The sequence below is a fragment of the Zootoca vivipara genome, chromosome 1 (assembly GCF_965207765.1).
Source record: "Zootoca vivipara chromosome 1, rZooViv2.hap1.1, whole genome shotgun sequence".
In the NCBI taxonomy this organism is placed as follows: domain Eukaryota; kingdom Metazoa; phylum Chordata; class Lepidosauria; order Squamata; family Lacertidae; genus Zootoca; species Zootoca vivipara.
Genome location: NC_142582.1, coordinates 31,141,777 through 31,162,244, shown reverse-complemented (window position 1 = coordinate 31,162,244; position 20,468 = coordinate 31,141,777). Strand labels below are relative to the sequence as shown.

The 20,468-nt window shown below is 40.9% G+C and overlaps 1 protein-coding gene across 1 annotated transcript in view; it reads left to right on the top strand.

Annotated features, from left to right (window-relative positions):
* KCNJ3 (potassium inwardly rectifying channel subfamily J member 3) overlaps nt 1-17,417 on the top strand; it is a 110,161-nt gene extending 92,744 nt beyond the window's left edge. The window contains exon 4 of the mRNA XM_035131749.3: nt 11,299-17,417. Within this exon, the coding sequence (XP_034987640.1) occupies nt 11,299-11,885 (587 nt within the window). The 3' untranslated portion in view covers nt 11,886-17,417. The remainder of the gene's footprint in view (nt 1-11,298) is intronic.
* The last annotated feature ends 3,051 nt before the right edge of the window (nt 17,418-20,468 follow it).

The window sequence follows — 20,468 nt, the reverse complement described above, 5'->3', positions numbered from 1 at the left end:
CTGCTTCATTGACTATGCAAAAGCCTTCGACTGTGTCGACCACAGCAAACTATGGCAAGTTCTTAAAGAAATGGGAGTGCCTGATCACCTCATCTGTCTCCTGAGAAATCTCTATGTGGGACAAGAAGCTACAGTTAGAACTGGATATGGAACAACTGATTGGTTCAAAATTGGGAAAGGAGTACGACAAGGTTGTATATTGTCTCCCTGCTTATTTAACTTATATGCAGAATTCATCATGCGAAAGGCTGGACTAGATGAATCCCAAGCCGGAATTAAGATTGCCGGAAGAAATATCAACAACCTCAGATATGCAGATGACACAACCTTGATGGCAGAAAGCGAGGAGGAATTAAAGAACCTTTTAATGAGGGTGAAAGAGGAGAGCGCAAAATATGGTCTGAAGCTCAACATCAAAAAAACCAAGATCATGGCCACTGGTCCCATCACCTCCTGGCAAATAGAAGGGGAAGAAATGGAGGCAGTGAGAGATTTTACTGTCTTGGGCTCCTTGATCACTGCAGATGGTGACAGCAGTCACGAAATTAAAAGACGCCTGCTTCTTGGGAGAAAAGCAATGACAAACCTAGACAGCATCTTAAAAAGCAGAGACATCACCTTGCCGACAAAGGTCCGTATAGTTAAAGCTATGGTTTTCCCAGTAGTGATGTATGGAAGTGAGAGCTGGACCATAAAGAAGGCTGATCGTCAAAGAATTGATGCTTTTGAATTATGGTGCTGGAGGAGACTCTTGAGAGTCCCATGGACTGCTAGAAGATCAAACCGATCCATTCTTAAGGAAATCAGCCCTGAGTGCTCCCTGGAAGGACAGATCGTGAAGCTGAGGCTCCAATACTTTGGCCACCTCATGAGAAGAGAAGAATCCTTGGAAAAGACCCTGATGTTGGGAAAGATGGAGGGCACTAGGAGAAGGGGACGACAGAGGACGAGATGGTTGGACAGTGTTCTCGAAGCTACGAACATGAGTTTGACCAAACTGCGGGAGGCAGTGCAAGACAGGAGTGCCTGGCGTGCTATGGTCCATGGGGTCACGAAGAGTCGGACACGACTAAACGACTAAACAACAACAACAACAACATGGTCATAGATCTTATGTTCTGAAGCCAAAAGTTCTACCTCATTGAATGCAATAATTTGTATTTGATCATTTATATGTTGGCAATTTGGATGCCCTTTTCGGTAGGAAAAATGCTTGTCAACAATAAAACAAAAGACAGAGAAAGAATAACTGCTAGGGTCTTCATGTAAGAAATGGTAATCTAGAAGCAAAAAGCGAAAGCTAAAATGCCATACTACTATTTATGAATGTTACAAAGTCTTTGTCAGTATTCTAGGTCATATTTTCGTTTGAGTTGTGATTAGTGTGGTTTAGTGGTTAGAGTGTTGGACTATGATCTGGGAGACCCCTGTTCAAATCCTGGCTGAGCCATGAAGCACAGGCTTAACAAAGGCAGCAGGGTTAGCCAACATAGTGCTCTACAGCTGTTCTTCAGTTATAGTTCCCATCCACATCAAGAGGGCCCCATTTTGGTTACTCTGATATAAAGAGTAGAAGAAGTATGGAAAATAGGAAAAGGAATAGCTGTTGCTTTCCCTTTTTCTTCTTCTGAAACATCCCTATTAAGGTTTTTTTAAAAATGGTAAAGGCCCCCAGCTCTTGGGCTTACCAGTTGGAAACATCCCTATATATTGCAGGGAAAAGAGAAAGGTGGGTTTTTTTAACCTTAGAGTATGCATCCCTCCAACCCTAATCTCCTTTTAAGAATATTTACTATGAGCCAATAGTAAATATTATCTCCCGGCCTCTTTTTTCCTTTTCCTCAACTAACAACCTAACACCTATTTGCACATGGATCTTGCTATACGGAAAATGGTTTGTGCAATTGTCTTCTCATATGCTATTAAAACCCAGTCTGAATTGCTAGTGCATATATTAACATGGGGAGTAGCACATAAAATTAAGATAACCTTCATAAACGGTGCATCGGATGATTGTTAATGTAAACATATAGCTTGCAACAAAACTTGTCTTCCTAAGTGCAATTAGAATGTGTTCAGGGACAGACATTATTAGTATACAGACTCTGTTAAATCTTAACAGGGCCATTAACTTAATGAAAGCAAGAAAAAGTGTCTGTCACCATAACTTCGTAATGAACCAATTCTTTTCCTCCTTGTTAAAAAAGAATCTACATAAAATAAAAGAACATACAAAAAGGAGATGAACATTAATCATTTGGTTTAGTCCCCTAATACAGTAAAGAAAGCCAGTACTTAAGACAATGGCATGGTAGATTAGAGAGAATATATTGTAATTCTGTATAACAGGCCTTACAAATGTTGAGTAGCATAATGTCATTATAATCACTATAATAGTTATTATTAGCTTTTAAACTGAACCTTTTGTCAAAGAAAAAGCCCAATAAAAAGTATAATTCCAAATGAGAAAAGGTGACATCTGGCACACTTGTGAAATCATTTCGGCTTTGAGAAGCATATCTGTGTAGCCCAAATCAAGGTGACAGAGAATGACATCAGTTGTATGAACAGAAAACATTCAGACGGTGCTAGGTAGCAGAGGTACAAGTGACCAGCAGTTAAGGCAAAATTGGATTGATGCTAGATGCTAAAGGTCATGTGCGATTGCCACCAAAAGCAATAACCCTGCAGCTCCTCCTGATAACCAGCTCCCATCTTGCCGCAGTATTCTGGACCACCTGAAGTTTCTAAACACTTTTCAAAGGCAGCCCCACACAGAGTGCATTGCAGTAACACAATTGAGATGTGAGTTGGACGTGACAACCACCCACTAAATACACCCACGAGAACAGACCTTTCTGTCGTGGTTCCCCATTTGTGGAATGCTCTCACCAGAGAGTCTCTCCTGGCACCATCACCTTTAGGTGCCAGGCAAAAACTTTTCTCTATAACCAGGTCTTGGGCCTTATGGCCTTTTAGAAGTGGGCAGGGTGTTTTTAATGTATTGAGGTGGTTTCCTTCCCTTGGTTTTAATCGGGGGTTGTTGTTTGTAAGTCACTTTGGGTTGCCTTGAGCAACATACAGTGGTACCTCGGTTTATGAACACAATTGGTTCTGGAAGTCTGTTCATAAACTGAAGCGTTCATAAACTGAAGCGAACTTTCCCATTGAAAGTAATGGAAAGTGAATTAATCCGTTCCAGATGGGTCCGTGGCGTTCATAAACCGAAAATTCATAAACCGAGGATCCACTGTAAAGCAGCTAACAAGTTTTAGTAGTATAATACATGAATTACTTTCATAGAATTCAGTTTGTAATATCTTACATCTGAGCAGTTGTCTGTTGTGGTGCTGTGCCTCGAAACTCTCATCCAAATGAACTCTACTATTCTTCTTTCCATTCTTTTTCCACTGGTGGCTTAAAGCATTTGAATATTATGTTGTATTGTGGTATACTGGGGTGGGGAGTATATATGTTTTATCTGCTGGTTGTGTGGTGCAATTGAAACAATGGTTACTCAGGCGTCAGCCCCATAGAGCTCATTAGGCCATACTCCATTGTGCACTATTTTTTAAAGCTGACTTGTTCACTGTTGCTTTTAGCTCAGCGCTTCATTTTGAACACTCCAATGTTGGGGCAAAAATAGTGGCTTACAACAACAACAACAACTGCACAGGTTTTAAAATGATTTACTTGAGACCATATATTTCCCTTCATACAAATATCTATTCCAGAATAATTTGATTGAATAGTGTCACCTCCTCATTTCAGAGACATGAATCATGCTAGAATTTCCTGCATTATTTAAATATGTATGACTTCTTGAATGGTTTAAATAGATATGCATATCCCATACCTTCTTTCTGACATCCAGATTGTGAAAAGACCATGTCGGAAGCTCTGTGTGCATTGCATGGCTTCAGGACAACCTCTGAAAATGTTTTTAAACAAGGCTGTTTACACAGTGATGTTCCTATATAGCTTTTTATCACAATTTTATGAGAATAGCACGTGCTATTATTATCACTTTACTTTGTAAAATGTATTTGCAAAACTCAATTTGTCTAGCTTATAAAGCAATAAAACTGAAGTTAGATGAATAGCGTTAGCTGGTTGCCCAAAGTAGAGTAAACATATTTATTACAGTAAACAGAACAAGGGATAATTAAAAGCAATAAAACACTGAAGGGGTATGAGAAAAGTTTAAGGTAGCAATATATTTAAAAGCCTACAGGAAAAATTTCTAAGATTTTTTTAAAAGGACGTTTTCCATATCTTAGATTCACCTATCCGAGACCCAGTCCCCATAAAACTACTGTTTTTTCCCATATGGAAGTATTTGTGAAATGTCATTTGCTATTAGTTAACACTGTGATTTCAGAAATTAAAGTATGAAGAATGGGGATACAGTCTACATAGCTAAATTGGTTACAAGTTGATTACAGGTTCCGGTGGATTGAGTGGATGAGACTAATAGTGGGTCTTACGGTCAAGAAGGCAGTTTCTGCTTGTGCTGTAGAGGGAAGTGAATGATAGATGGGGTCCGTCAACCTGGGAAGGTAGCCCATCCGGAGAAGGAAACGCTTAGGAGTCAACCCTACACAAATCTAGAATGTAGTCTCTAAGACAGTTGGATTGCATCTTGTACGCTCCTTCCAACAACAACTGCAACAAATACACCTTTTTGCCACTAATAGGCAATCTTATGTTGATCCTAGTAATTATGCATTACTGTCCATAGCTTTCCATAGTAACAGGTATGCAGATTTTTCAGGGAGACTAGCTAAAAGTGTAAATCCACACTAAGCAGGCATTCTTTTCTGCATAGACCCATTGCATAGAATTTACACTATGTACTGAAATTGTATATATTTGGTAAGGACTCCGTTATCCCAAGGAGAGCATTTTCGGTTATTGTCATAGAACTTACTCAAAAGAAAGGCTCTTGGAAACAAGTGGGGTTACTTTCAAATAATTTATTTAGACCGCAATCTGCACTGCTGGGGCTTGTGGTGTTCGGATTCTGCCTCTGCTGGGCTCCACTGGCAAAGGAGCTGTGCTTCCATTGTATAAGCCCCAACATACTCCTTTGGTCCAGGATGACCAAGTATAACATTCCTAAAAGCTGAGAAGCAAGAGCATCACTGGGGCACTTTTAAGCCTGAGGGCTGCATTCCCTTGTGACAAAACGTCCAAATGCTTCATATCAATGTTGCTTAGGGCAAAAGTGGACAGATCTCTTACTTACCTTTGCATAGTAGCCATGCAAAGGTCAGAGGCTTCTGCATATTTTCACATCTCTCCATCCAGGCAAGCGAGAAGCATTACCACAGTTCAATGACACATTCCAAGCAGGTTTTCATGGATAGTGTGGAACAGAGCTGTAAGGTGTGTGGTCTTTGGGGAGGGAACATGGTTTAGGGCTGCCGCCCCCTGGCTAGAGGTTCCCCACCACTGTGCTAGAATTTGGACCTTGTACTTCTCATATATACTCAATTACCCTAACTTGTGCTTCCATATACTTGTACATTTCTAAAACACTTCTAATTAGGGTACATGACTTTATTGCAAAGCCAGCTACTAATATTAAGGTTCACATACTATTAAGCCAGTATTTCCAGGGAAGGTCTTCTTAACAACTGCATACAACTCATAGAATCTCTTCCACCCTTCGTTTATCGAACATGAAGCATAGAAAACCCCAGGTTCCAGGTCCATGATGCTAAGGAGGTTTATAAATGGGCATGGTGTCTCTTAACACCCGATTCTCGCTATGACCTCTTGTGAACTGAAGTTTAGTCAAGGGAAAACCACTCGCAAAACTTGTGAGAATGTTTACTGAGCCTTCCCAGGAGCTGGAATCGAATCCAATTGCCCCTAAAAGGCAACACGGTGAACCAAGGAAGCTGTCGGGTTTTTTTGTGGCCTGCTTCAGTTTGCAGGGTTTCAGCAACTATATAGTTCAGAAACAGTGATGGAAGCTGTCTGCAGTAACAGCAACACAGAGATAATTATGCAACTCTTTTCTATGAATGCAGTGCTAGAATTGTGTGCCGTGCTGGATACCATTTAAATTGGAAAGTATTATCAGACAGTCCTAATGCACATATAAAAATAATAATGCTCATTCCCTTTGCCAAACAAGTTGAGCCCTGCTGTCACATCACATTTGTCACTGAGTGGTAATACTAAGGACAAAATCATGTTATATAATAACAACTTGATAGTGCAGGAGAAGCCTTTGTGAAGAGCCATCATTTCCCTTTCACAGCAAAATACAAAAACTGCTCCAAGGACACTTGGAGTGAGAGGGGAAAGCTTCACCAAGAAATGCAATTATACATAGCCTGCATACAATTGCAAGAGCATGGTTCTTTCATACTACCTAAGTTAACTGAAGCTCCAGATATCATGCAAAAATGCATTAATGAAAGCTTAGACAGTAAAAAGCAGTGCATCCCTTAGTCATGACAGTACACTCAAGCTTGAAGACAAACACTTAATTGTTGCCTAAAGCAGTGTGACATAAATGTCATTTCCCCCCTCCCAATAAGGTGTAACGAATCAGAATGCCTTGGAATGATTAGTTTAATAGGTTGTTGATTTAAATAGCGCTCTAATTCTAGCCTTAACACATTTTTCTAGTCAGCCCCTTTTACTGGTGAGCAGATCATTTAATACTTTATGCCACTTCCAGCTGCCTGCTGTGGATGAGTCTTCTCCCTGAAAATTGTTTTCTCTGAGGCTCTAGCATAGCTCTTTTCTCTGTGATATTCTGAAGCAAAAAGATTTCCACCTTCAAGGTTTACTTTTAAAGTGTATCGCACACACCTAATTTAAATAATTAAAGGGGTTTCTTTGTAAGTGAAAAAAAATCATGGAATTACAGTGTTTTAGATGTCTAGTTTTTTTGCTTGAGATAGAAGGAACTATCAATGAATCTAATTTCTAAGGGGAATCTTTATGGATCATCTAAGCAAATTTTGCTAAGAAGTGTGTGTGTAATACATATATATTACCCCTTTTCTTTCCTGTAACTTCACTTTCCTTAAATCTCTTCTCTGGAAGTATTGAAATGTACTTTCTCTTTCACAGTTTGTTTGGGCACCTGTTTAAGGGTGTTAGGTAAAGGTAAAGGGACCCCTGACAATTAAGTCCAGTCACGAACAACTCTGGGGTTGTAGCGCTCATCTCGCTTTACAGGCCGAGGGAGCCAGCATTTGTCCGCATACAGTTTTTCCGTGCCATGTGGCCAGCTTGACTAAGCTGCTTCTGGCGAAACCAGAGCAGAGCACGGAAACGCCGTTTAGTTTCCCACCGGAGCGGTACCTATTTATCTACTTGCACTTTTTGGCACGCTTTCAAACTGCTAGGTTGGCAGGAGCAGGGACAGAGCAATGAGAGCTCACCCCGTCGCGGGTATTCGAACCGCTAACCTTTTGATCAGGAAGACGAAAAGGCTCAGTGGTTTAGACCACAGCACCACCCGCGTCCCTTTAAGGGTGTTATCCATCCTTAATAAGTAGCTCAACGTAGATTTGGGAATTACTTTAGGATTGTTTGGGGGAATGCTGTAGAATCAGCATGAATCATTCAGTACTTAGTTTTTTGCACTAAAATGCCTTTTTTGCAGCTATATATTTTTATTTGCTGATCGTTATTTCTCATTTTCCTTCTGTGCTGCTTTTAGCCCATCTGTAGCATGCATGCATGAAGAGCAGCACAGGAACAATGGGGACACAATACACGGTGTTACAGCTCACATGTAACACTAAGGTGAGTGGTTGTGCAGGTACTCATAGCAGAAATTGTAGCTGCTTCACTCCTTTCCCAGCCCTGCTGCTTTTGTGCTACCTAGGGCTACGTTATGGCTTGGCATGGTGTTATAACCAAACTTGGAGTTGTAGTTTGTCTTGTTGTGGTTTATTTGGAGCGAGATAAATCACAAGCCCAGCTTCAAATCTAATGCTAAGCCAATCTATGGCTTCACTCTGGATATCAGGAGGACCAAAGGAGGAGCTAAGTGGCCACAATTTCTGCTTTGAGTAGCCTCATACTCATTTAAGCCATGGTTTGGCTTAGCATTACATGCAAACTAGATCACAGTCAATAGCTTTTCCTTCTTTGCATACTAAAGTGGAAAAAAATCATATTGATGGCAGGACATCTTAAAGCACTTTGCGGGGGGAGTGTAATACAACTTTACTTTCCCCCACCCCAGAAAAGAAAGGAAGGTAAATGATCTACTAATTGGAGATCCAATCTGGAATCAGCTTTTCCCTATTCTCTTTTCTCTCTTTTTGTTCGAGGAGGGGAGGGTAATTATGTTCGAGTTCTTCTCAGATTTTACTTGATCAATGACCACAGAATAAGCAGCAAACTAAACACTGAGACATCTTCGTTCTACCCTCGTTTGGCATTAGCCAAAAAACAGAAGTAAGGTGAATTTATACTTCGCCTCACAGGAATATTGTGGCCTTGGTTGGTTTTATTTCTAATAACTGCTTGTATTTTGCTTGTGGTGATGAAACCCATGGAATGTTTGTGAGCTGAACTGTTCAACTTAGTCCAGGTGTTCAGTGTTAAACTTTCTAGGAAGCAAACCTATCAGAAACTTCACAGAGGAGACATGGAAATGGAGATAGGTAGGTGCTTTGAGCATAGCTGAAATCACTTAAGGTATGGGCGAGCAATCTTGTGACCGGCCTGGGTATGGGATGAATTGTGATAATGCCTCTTGGTTTCCTGGAGGAGAGAGGTATATGCATATGCACCTCTGACTTTTGCAGGGCTGGAAATATAGAAAGCTAAGAGTCACAACCATTTAGCCACCCAGTTTTTGCCTCTGGCCTGCCCACCACTGCCTTGTGGCCCATGGAACATTACAGATGTGCTAAGGTAATGCTCAGGCCAAAAAGTGTTCCCTTGGCCCTAACATCAGAAAGAGCTCAGTGCTATGAGGGGACTGAAATAGGTGTCTGGTGAAGGGACAAGCAAGCTTTAAAAAAAGTGAGGCAAAGAGGACTGAAAACAGCCTAGGAAGAAGCAGGACTTTGCACTGTTGGCATGAAGGAAGTGGGCAGGCAAAAGGGAGGATTGGCAAGCTGGGGACTCAGGGCCATAGGGCACCAGGTTGTTAGTTTTACACATCTGAATAGGGCTGGTTCTCTATTGCATAGAAAGGGGTTTTTTGTCAGTAGTTGCTTCCAAAGTCACTGCAGCATTGTGCCTGGATAACCTGAAGGGGAGAAGACAGCAATCTGTGGAGGGGCACAGTTCTACTTTTACATACTCGTGAAATTAACTAGCTAGTTCCTTGACTGCAGGCGCCAAATCATTACGCACCCAGAGCCTCAGGATTTTGACAATGGCAGGGGGTTGCACAAACACCCTGCCACAAACAAATCCATTACTAAAATGATTAAGTAGGATCACCAACTACTTGAATGACTTAGGAATTATTTGTTACTCTTTAGAGACAGATAGTATGTGGTTTCCCTCTTTTATGAACAGCATCAATGAAATTGCCTTCTCACTTTTAATCCACTCCAGCTTTATCTCACTGTTTTCTTACAACTAAACTGCAAGGCTTGTACCTAATATCTAACGATGCGATGTTCATTTGCCACTCATTCATTTTATAGCAAACCTTTAGTAATGAGATTTCTAGCTGAATGCAGATCTAGAGAGGCTGGAGCTGATGGTCCTCGTGTTGGCATAATAGCCCAAATCCAATGTAGCTATAACTAATGAACAGCAGCAAATAAAGGACCTGGCTTGGCAAGACTACTCAGAGTAATTGCTCTGTGTCTAAAATTAATTTCTAGTCTACCCAACCTGTTGTGCTACGTGGTTTTTTTATGTGGTAATTTCATAAACAAAATTTAAGAATGAGCGAAAAACTGGGCTGTGATATAATTTATATCCATTTGGAAAATAATTACAAAAAAACACTTGCATATAATTGCATGCATGTATCTTTCCTCCCCAAGTGATGGGTTGTCTTAGGTGAACAGTAGGTTTTCCCCAGCAGTCATTTTGTAACATTTTCTTTACCAAGCTTGCATACAAAGTCATTTGAGCAGCTCTTGTGCCAGCCTAGTTGTGTTCGCAAAATGTCCCTTGGTTGGGACTACAGTAGCCATGGTTGGCTACTGTCAGGGATGATGTTGCCAGTGCCACCTGCCCCTCATTTGGGTGGGTGCATTGGAGCACTCCTCAATAGCAGGGATTTAGCCTACAAGGTAGAAAGGAAATTCCCTTTGGTATCAATGCTATGTTAGTGTTGTTGCTTATTTACTGTGTATACGGTTAGCCACACAGATGAACCAGTTTGCCACAGTCAATACAATATCCTTTGGGCAAAGGGTGTTACATACCGGTAAATAAGAATCTAATCTAATCTTTCACGTGATTCCTAGCCATAAGGATAAATCAAGGGCCTAATAAGAAGGGTGTTCCTCATGAAATGTTTTCCATGTGTTATAGTAAACCACTCAGTCGTGAAATTTGACTCCCATTGTTCTAGGCGCATTTTGTGACAGGGATTTCCATTTGTGCGAGCAGTTTCTGAGCTCTGGGTGCAATACTGTGCCTAAAATTTCAGATTAAAACCGCAGAGTGGAAGGAAAGGAGGACCTTTTTTCTGCCTCTCCACTTCCAGATACTGTCTGAAGACTGGAAAAGAAACCCTCTTAAGAATATTAGGGGCAAGGGAAGGACTAGACCTTGTGAAAAGTGAACATAATATTTTAGCTGCAGGTCATTCATTTTCAGCTTTGTATTCTAATAAAAAGTACCCCTAGACATTGTGTTGTTGCACCCATAATCTAGGTTTAAGGTGACATTTAGCTCCTAGCTTTCATATCTCTGTTTCTACTGCTGATTGGAATTCTAACCAAAGTATGACTCTCCTCTTCTTTCAGTAAGTTTGTGACTTCTTTGTTTTTGATCATAGGTAACAGTAATTCTGTTTTCTGCACATTAATGCATGAACTGAGTCTCCAAGAAGTACAATGTCATATGTCAGCTGTGTATTAATAATATATTCTTATTGTGATTCATATTTATGCATTTTTTTGGGGGGGGCAACAATTGAGAAGGTCTGCACCGTGCCTTGGATCCTCATGGCAAGCTGTTCTGTTATGTTATAGGTGGAAGCTTGTTTCATATGGTGTTTCTAATATGTGAATCATTGCCATGTTCCACTGTCATAAATAGACCTAGTGGATTAAATATGAACTATACCATTTTATTTCAAGTTATTGACCAAGCTCTTGTTTGCCTTTGAACTTGTAGGGATGACTTGTCAAGCCAGAACATCCTACACAGAAGATGAAGTTCTTTGGGGCCACCGTTTCTTCCCTGTTATTTCCTTAGAGGAAGGATTCTTCAAAGTAGACTATTCCCAGTTCCATGCAACGTTTGAAGTCCCTACAGCACCTTACAGTGTGAAAGAACAGGAAGAAATGCTCCTTATGTCCTCCCCATTAATAGCACCAGCTGTAAGTAACAGTAAAGAAAGGAATAATTCTGTAGAATGTCTAGACGGCATAGATGACATTGGTACAAAGCTACCGTCAAAACTGCAGAAAATGACTGGAAGGGATGACTTTCCTAAAAAACTGCTGAGGATGAGTTCTACCACTTCGGAGAAAGCCTACAGCATGGGGGACCTACCTTTGAAACTCCAGCGAATAAGTTCTGTCCCTGGCAACTCAGAAGAGAAACTGGTATCTAAAACCACAAAAATGATGTCAGATCCTATGAGCCAGTCTATGGCAGACTTGCCACCGAAACTTCAAAGATTATCCGGAGGAGGAGGTAGAATGGAAGGAAACCTCCCCCCAAAACTGAGGAAAATGAATTCTGATCGGTTTACATAACATGAACAGACATATTAGGTATTATTTCAAGTTTGAATCACAATTCAATCCAATTGAGCAGGAAAGCAAACACATTGAAAATTGCATTTGATGACTGGTTTTCCTTAAGAGTTACATGCACTCTGGGACATGTATTCCCCCAAATTAAGGACTCTTGTTGAATTCTACAACTTCAGTATAGGACCATATGAAAGCTAACAAGCTAATATTAATCGGCATGTAGTACACCACAAGCATGCAATAATAGTGTGCAAATTTTGCATATAGTTTTATGGCATGGTTCTTACTATATTTATACTGTATATTACTGGGGGGGAGTTTAAATGGGGTGTATTCTCCTATATTTCTTAAGCGTTAAGTAGTAGATAAAACATCCAAGTGGGTTACTAACAGGGCAGGTTATACATTTGTTTATAATGGGGACTATCCAGCCAAAGTAAAACATTTTAGGCGTGATCCATCTGCCCACTGCAGCCTTCCCAGCAAGTGGAGAGGTTATCTGCTGCCAAGCCTCCTTCCCTCCCTATCCCCAACCCCCGGTAAGTGGAGAACTATGCAGAAGTGCACATAAAGGACAATTTGGAGCATCCTCGTTCTTAAAATTAAGTAAGAGCTTAGATGGCTTCTATTTCCATCGATGGAAATGATAAACGTTTCATGTTGGCTGAATCTTGCCCAGTACCCTTTTACTCTCCTGATGTAAACTGTGATGTTTTGTTCAGACAGTTATAGTGCATGTTTCTTTGTTAGATTCAGACTATCAGTATTAGGAATAATGAACACCAATGCTTTTAGACTTAATCTCCTAACTTTATTGTTTACTTTTAACAGTTTCCTCCACTTCTTTGGGAGGGAGAGCTACAGAGATCCCTGAACCTGTGCTTTATATATATTTATATATTTTTTAAAAAAGTGCAATGGTTAGAAGTGGGTTTAATGCGTGCAAAATAAGGACAGCTTTCCATTTTAGACACAGTGCATAAAAATCCAAAGCAAGTAAGAGTGATTGGTGCTTAGAATCATAGAATTGAGGAGTTGGAAGGGGCCACGAGGGTCATCTAGTCCAACCCCCTGCAATGCAGGAATCTTTCATCCAACGTGGAGCTCAAACCCACAACCCTGGGAGATTAAGGGTCTCATCCTCTACTGACAGTTTAAATAATATGAAACAAGCTCTCTTCCACCATCCCTGACTATTGGCCATGCTGCCAGGGGCTTATGGTAATTGTAGTCCAAAATATGTGGAGGGCACCAGTTTGGAGATGGTTGCACTTAATATTAACCCCCCCCCAATAACTTGTTCTTCAGAGCCTTGAATAAAGCTGGATTCAGACAACTGAGAGCCTCCCCAGTAACTGCTTAGAACCTTAAAGTGTAGCATCTAAAATCCTGGGGGAAGTGTTTGACTTTAACAATGGTAGCCAGTGTCGTGTTCTCAAGATCTTGTTGGACCACAACTTTCATCATTAGCCATGCTGGCCCGGATGGTGAAAGTTGTAGTCCAGGCATCCCCAAACTTGGCCCTCCAGCTGTTTTGGGACTACAGTTCCCATCACCCCTGACCACTGGTCCTGTTAGCTAGGGATGATGGGAGTTGTAGGCCAAAACATCTGGAGGGCCACAGTTTGGGGATGCCTGGTTTATGTTATCACCATTTCAGTGCCACCTCACTGTCTATTGCAAGCCTCCTAGTCATCTGAATCTACTTGGAAGGGATTTTTTTTTTTTTTACGATGACTACTGCATTAAGGTGTGTAGCCTTTGTTAGTTTAGGGTGCTTTCTCACACTACCAACCTTGCCTTGTGAGGCAATAATTATCAGATACATGAAAGCAGAGGAAGATAAATGGTGACTATCTGCCAAGACTGCATCATCAAAAATATTGCAGCATTAGCACCTGTTCTATAATGACCCTGGGCCTCTCCCATTTGGTGCACAAAAATGTTTTTTTTAAAGCACCTTTTTAGCCCAGTCTAAAACTGACATTATCTGCTAGCAGAATAGGCAAGCTCAGGGGTAACGATCTGAAGTCATACAATGAGGAGCCATCAATGTTGCTATATCAGTATTGATCCCTTGTGCTTGCCTCTGCGTACCAGTGTAGCAGCCAAAATGCTGCTGAAAGTATCAGGATAATGGTAACAAATTTTGCACATGACCTCTCTTGTAAATAGGCAAATAAGTCAGAGGTTCCTGGCAGGAGACAGACTTGCATAGGAAATTTCATTTTCCAGGGATGGGATTGCTTAATTCCAGCTAATACAGAAATCAGTGGTTGAGATGGGGGTTCACCCTGGTGAAAAGCAGCATTGATGGGTACAGACTTCTTGGGGGCCCAACAGATACTGTCATGATCTGCTGGGCTCTGTGGAATTTCAACAAAAAGCCAAACATAATGGTGGTAGGGGAACCAATAGGAGGTGTTTCTGCCAATTCCTGTTTAGGAGAAACTTAGCTATAAAAGCACAAGCCTTTTGTTCTTTGCAATCTTAGACAAGGCAAAATTGAGCTCTTAGGGTTTTCCCCCCCCCTAGTTAACAAGAATCTTGCATGTTCAATTGTTTTGTGAAATTCATATAATTCTAAAGCATTAGTGTTCAATAATCGCCTGGAAGTCATAAGCTGAACCTCCCCCCTGCACTGAGACAAGAGCCACAATCCTAAGAATAGGATTGCTAAATGGAGTAATACAAGTAGCCCATAATATATAGCCTACGATAATTCCGTTTACAGTGTGCTGCACACATAAGACATCAGGGATCAAGGTGAATCATGCCAGAGGTGCCTGTAGGACCAGGAAAATGTTTAATAAAACCCATCTGGCTTAATTATAGAAGTGTTCTACATGCTATGGGGAAAGACAAATAAATGAGATTATCTGGCCAAGGGTAAAACTTTCCCAATAGGATGATCAGTCAAGCCCCGAGCATGCAAAGCAAGGGCAATATATTAAGTACCAAAACAAAAATGCTACTATTGATGTAAATGCATAATCTTTAGACAGTATTCAAAGAGACACACTAGGTGATCCCAAGGGCTTGTGTCCAACTAGAAGTAAAGTTCACTGCCTCTGCCCTCTTATCAGTTGCAGATCCCGATTTTGAAATCGGTGTCAGTTTGCCAAAAATATGAAGTGAGGGAATGCAACTAGAGAAACAGAAGTGCACACAGCTTTATTAGAAGTACAGTGCTAGCTGTGTAGCTATTCAGATCTAGATCTTACTCTGCTGTCATGGAGTAGATCCAAAAGAAAATGACAACAAATTCAGAACACAGCAAAGCTCCGTGATCTGTATACCAACTTTTGAATGGCAAACATTTAGTTTGCGTTTAAATTGGACTTGTATTTTTAATGTTGAAAAATAAAGGAAATGTTAGGTTCTTATTTTTTATTTTTTTTACAAATAATATTAGGAGAATTTGCCTGACACTCCCCCCAGGTTTTATACTGATTATTTGAACTGAGCAATTTTTATTTGTTTTAAGTACAGTACTACAAATAGAGGGCTAATTCCATGGATGAATGTGCATCACTTGATCTCTCATCAGTTGATTAATTTCACCTGAACTTGTGAACATCCACAAACAAAACGTTCTGGCTCAGTTGCAGCTAACCACTCACATAAGAGGGATTTCCTTTTTCTCTCTCCCTGTGGCAGCCTCCCCATGCATCCGAAAAACATGCTGCAGAAACGATGCGATGTATGTGGGATGCTGTGGTGGGAAGAGGGAATCAGCATAAATTTGGACTCCCTCTTAGGATTGCCCCATTGGACTCAAATCACTGGATCCTCCGTTTGCGCTGAGGCAGTATGAAAGATGCAGGATTGCTCTGAGGTGTCTGTTGCAGACATACCAGTCATTTCTAGATCTTGCCATCATCAAGTGCTCAACATGCATAAATGGGACTCACCCTGAGTGATAATAAGATGACTGGTAGCAGTGCCATTTTGACGCATATCTTCTAGATCACCCTCATCTCTGTTCTTTGTATAGTATGTAGTAGCGGTTATTCTGTGGAACAAAACAGGGTTAATTAAAACCAATGAATACTAAATCTGTCCCAAGTTTGGGATTCTGTGTGAAGCCATTTTTATTTAATAATCTGAAAATTGGTTGGTTGGGGTGGGGGTTTGTTTTGAGTGCTGGTGGGACAATAAAAAATTTAAGTTATTTCATTCATATGGCATACATTTAGCTAAATATGATTCCATATATACATTAGCATCTCAAAAGGGCTCTGAACCATTTGGAAAGAAAGAAAGAAAAACCCATGAATGAATGACCAATTCATTGCTCTGTATAACACAATGGCAAAAATAGTAGCAGATCTACCAAAACCTGAAAATAGTCAATCATTTTGTAAACTATAAGCAGTGAAAAGGAGACTATGCTACATTGCTTGTGGAGCCAAGGGGTGAAACCACAGGGAGATGTGTCTATCACGCCGTATTTGTACAAGCTTTGCATTTTCTTCCAATTTTGTTTACTAGTTTAAAATGTGTGAATTGAAATGCATGCTGTTCGACCTTTAGCTCAAACTGTCAATTCATTTCACTGTGTCTGTAATTCCATGCGAAGAAACACAGCAAAAAGTAGAGAACCTGTATTGTGACCAGAATTCCGCTGTGTGAATAACTTATACAGTTTTTTCCACACCCACCTTTTAACATCCTCTTTGGCAACATGTAATTTGATTTCTGTGGCATATTGTACACACACGTTAAAGAACTCACATTGTTTCTTGAAGAAAAAAAAACCCACTTCTCTGTACTTAAGTGTGGAGGCTGGACATTTTGTGCCACTTGCCTGTCTCATGCTTAAATGTTAACTTTATCCATTATTGAAACTTTAATAATGAATGAATCTTCTACTCTTTAATCATGCGTTAGGATCTGAGTTTGCATAGCAGCAAGAGCAGTTACTCATCTATGCAGTACAAGGCAATCTCTGTGCAGTGCAAAATTGCGCGCAGAAACAGGAGTGTTCAAAAGAAAAAGTTAACTTCAATTTATTCAAAGGACCTGAAATATTAAGCAAAAATAGTTTTTCCTCCTGCCGGAATTAAGATTGTCCAGCCAACCCTGCAGCATGCACTGTGTACTTAGATTAAAATATATTTGCTTTTAATCGATACATCAAAGAGTGGTTATAAAAAAATGGCAGTTTTTTTAAAGCAATTGTATATTTTTTCATTAGTAATCTTTTTTACTAGTCAAGCAGCCACTCTGGTTTCATCATTCGCTTTTCTGCCCGGCCCTAATGCTTATGCTACCCAGACAATTCTGTTTGACTGCACAGCAGGTCTGTGTTTTTGACTGCTGAATTTATGCTTGAATTATACTGTAAATTGTACATATTCAAATTAGAATCAAGTGATTGCATTTTCTGGCATGCACTCTATAACTGTATAAATGTACAACTTTATTTGGATAATATAAAAAAATTAACAAACTCTTGTACTCATTAATACTGCAAGCTCAGTTTTATCTAAAACTATATTAAACTTTCAGAAAATTATTGGATTTAAACACCAGTGTTTGTCTAGTTTATCTAATTATGGACTTTCTTAAAAAGCAAAAGAATATTCAGTTTGTTTTAAAAGTTGCATAGAGACTTTGGAAATAGCCTCAGAATTTGACTTATACCATATTCTTAATATATATGAGGGGCTTACTTCCAAGTAAACATGTTACTGTCAGGCTGTACTGCAAAGTATACCATGAAATACCCATTTGTTTAATATATCTGTGAGGTTTCTCCCTCCCTAAAACAAAGAAGGAATGTGCAAGCTGTTCTGTGAGCATATGTTTCTTATCTGTCACTGAGGGAGTCTTTCGATTAATAATCAGCATTATAGTGACACCTGGTAATGGAAAACAAGCATTACAACAAACAGAAGTAAAAATATTAAGACACTAGTCAAAAAGGAGAGAGAGACCGTATCTGCCAATTCATTGAGGATAAAAGGTAAAGGGACCCCTGACCATTAGGTCCAGTCGTGACTGACTCTGGGGTTGTGGCGCTCATCTCACATTATTGGCCGAGGGAGCCGGCGTATAGCTTCCAGGTCATGTGGCCAGCATGACAAAGCCGCTTCTGGCGAACCAGAGCAGCACACAGAAACGCCGTTTACCTTCCTGCTGTAGCGGTACCTATTTATCTACATGCACTTTGACGTGCTTTCGAACTGCTAGGTTGGCAGGAGCTGGGACCGAGCAACGGGAGCTCACCCTGTCACGGGGATTCAAACTGCCGACCTTCTGATCGGCAAGCCCTAGGCTATGTGGTTTAACCCACAGTGCCACCCATGTCCCTTCATTGAGGATACGTACTAAATCATATTGAATCCTAACCTCATTACCTTTCTGTTTAAAATTTATGATCAGCAGCCATATTTCCTTATTATGCCCCAGTGTTTTACGTATATTTGGCAAATACAGGAAAAGAACTCTGCTTTAAATTGTGGTGAACTGCCGGGTTCTCAGCACATAACTTGTTGAGCAACTTTCCAAACTCATTGCCAGCTGATCTGTTGTGCAAGCAGCAATCATATTCATTTTGATGAAGGGAGTTGATCTAGAATCAGGATTGGCCAAAGAGCTAATCACTAGAGGCTGCTTAGAGACCGTTACAGTAATCTAGGCTGCAGCAACCTCAGATCACATTCAATACATTTATATTTATTGCAAACCACTAAATTTCTATTAATTTCTAATGTTTGTAGAACCACCCATGGCTCCTCTTCTGTGTTCTTTGGACAGCAGTTAGGTACCAAGTCCTGATCACATTGCTTCTATTTAATGGAAGTAGTGGTCAAAGAAGTAAACCTGCAGCTTATTTTATGCTCATGCTACTTGTTCATAGTCTGTCTTTATACTGACCTATATTGAACATCAGAAGCCAATCAGAAGCCACGCTTTGGTTTCCAAACGTTTTGGAAGTCGAACAGACTTCAGGAACAGATTCCGTTCGACTTCCAAGGTATGACGGCACATGTATCTTGTTCATTTGATAAATCAAACGGCCTTGGTCCTGTATACCTGAAGGAGCGTCTCCACCCCCATCATTCAGCCCGGACACTGAGATCCAGCACCGAGGGCCTTCTAGTGGTTCCCTCATTGCGAGAGGTGAGGTTGCAGGGAACCAGACAGAGGGCCTTCTCGGTAGTGGCACGCCCTCCCAGCAGATGTCAAGACAATAAGCAATTATTTTACTTTTAGAAGACAACTGAAGGCAGCCCTGTTTAGGGAGGTTTTTAATGTCTGATGCTGTACTGTTTTTAATATTCAGTTAGAAGCCGCCTAGAGTGGCTGGGGAGGGTTAGGGTTAGGGTATAAATAATAAATTATTATATTATTATCATCTGTAACAAGACTGAATAGAGGAGCACACTAAATAATTCTTTTCCTCACTCCACTGCGCTTTCACAGCACACATCTCAAAATAAACATGCCAATTTATCATCTACAAATGAAATTAAATGTGTCCTATAAAACTCATTCAAGTCTTTTGAAAATACAAGTCCAGTGCCAAAGACCTGAATATATAAATAAATGTCCTCTCTACACTATGAAGGACAGCCATAAATAAAAGGAAAGTTTGTTTATCATGAGATTAATACCGTAAGTATAATGGATATTTGCTGTGCAAATACTTTGTTCAAACAGATACCATTTCACATTTGGACCTGCCTGCCCAGCCTTTCTCCTCTCTGCCTCTCCCCCATAACCTGCTGTATACCACAGTATGCCAGAACGTAGGCATGGGGCAACTGACAAAGATCGTTCCCACAACAAAATACGTCTGTGCTCAAGAGTCACCACATCAGATGTTGCCATTCTGTACCAAAATAGATGAACCCATGCAAGCAAAAAGCCTTTAGGTAGTAGGTGTGATGTGTAATGAAGAGGCGCTCACTGCATCCACATGGAATAGCACAACTGGAAACAGCTCCTATGCAAGGGGGTGCGAGAACGTGGGCTGCAGGATTCCCATGGACCATCATCCATGGGCCGGACAGGCGCAGAAGCGATTTCCAGTGCCGCGCTGCCCATGTCTGGAACACCAGAAATGGCTTCAGCGCATGTCCGCGGCTGCACAGAAGCAATTTCTGGTGCTGGCTGCCCATTTCCAAAATGTCTGCAGCGCCAGAAATCGCTTCTGCGGCTGCGTAGACGCAATTTTCGGTGCCGCTCGGCGAGTCCCCGTGCCGCGCTGGTTTACCGCAGGGGGGGGACTTGCCGAGCAGGTGGCTTGGTTCATGGGTGGCCTGTGGGCCGGATAAATGGCCCCCATGCGCCGTATCCAGCCCAGGGGCCGGAGGTTGCCGATGCCTGTGCTAGTTGGTCTGCTCCGCATCTTCCAACATTCAGCTTCATTGAATATCCCTGAGTTGTTGTGGGAGAAAAGCGTTTCACTGTCCGCTTTCTTGGTACCATGCACAATTTTATACACCTCTTATCACATCTCATCTTACTTGCCTTTTCTCAGAACTGCAAAGCCTTAACAGGGATTCGCTCCACCCCCTTGGTAATTTCCGTTGCCCTTTTCTGCACCTTTCCCAGCTTTACAACATTGCA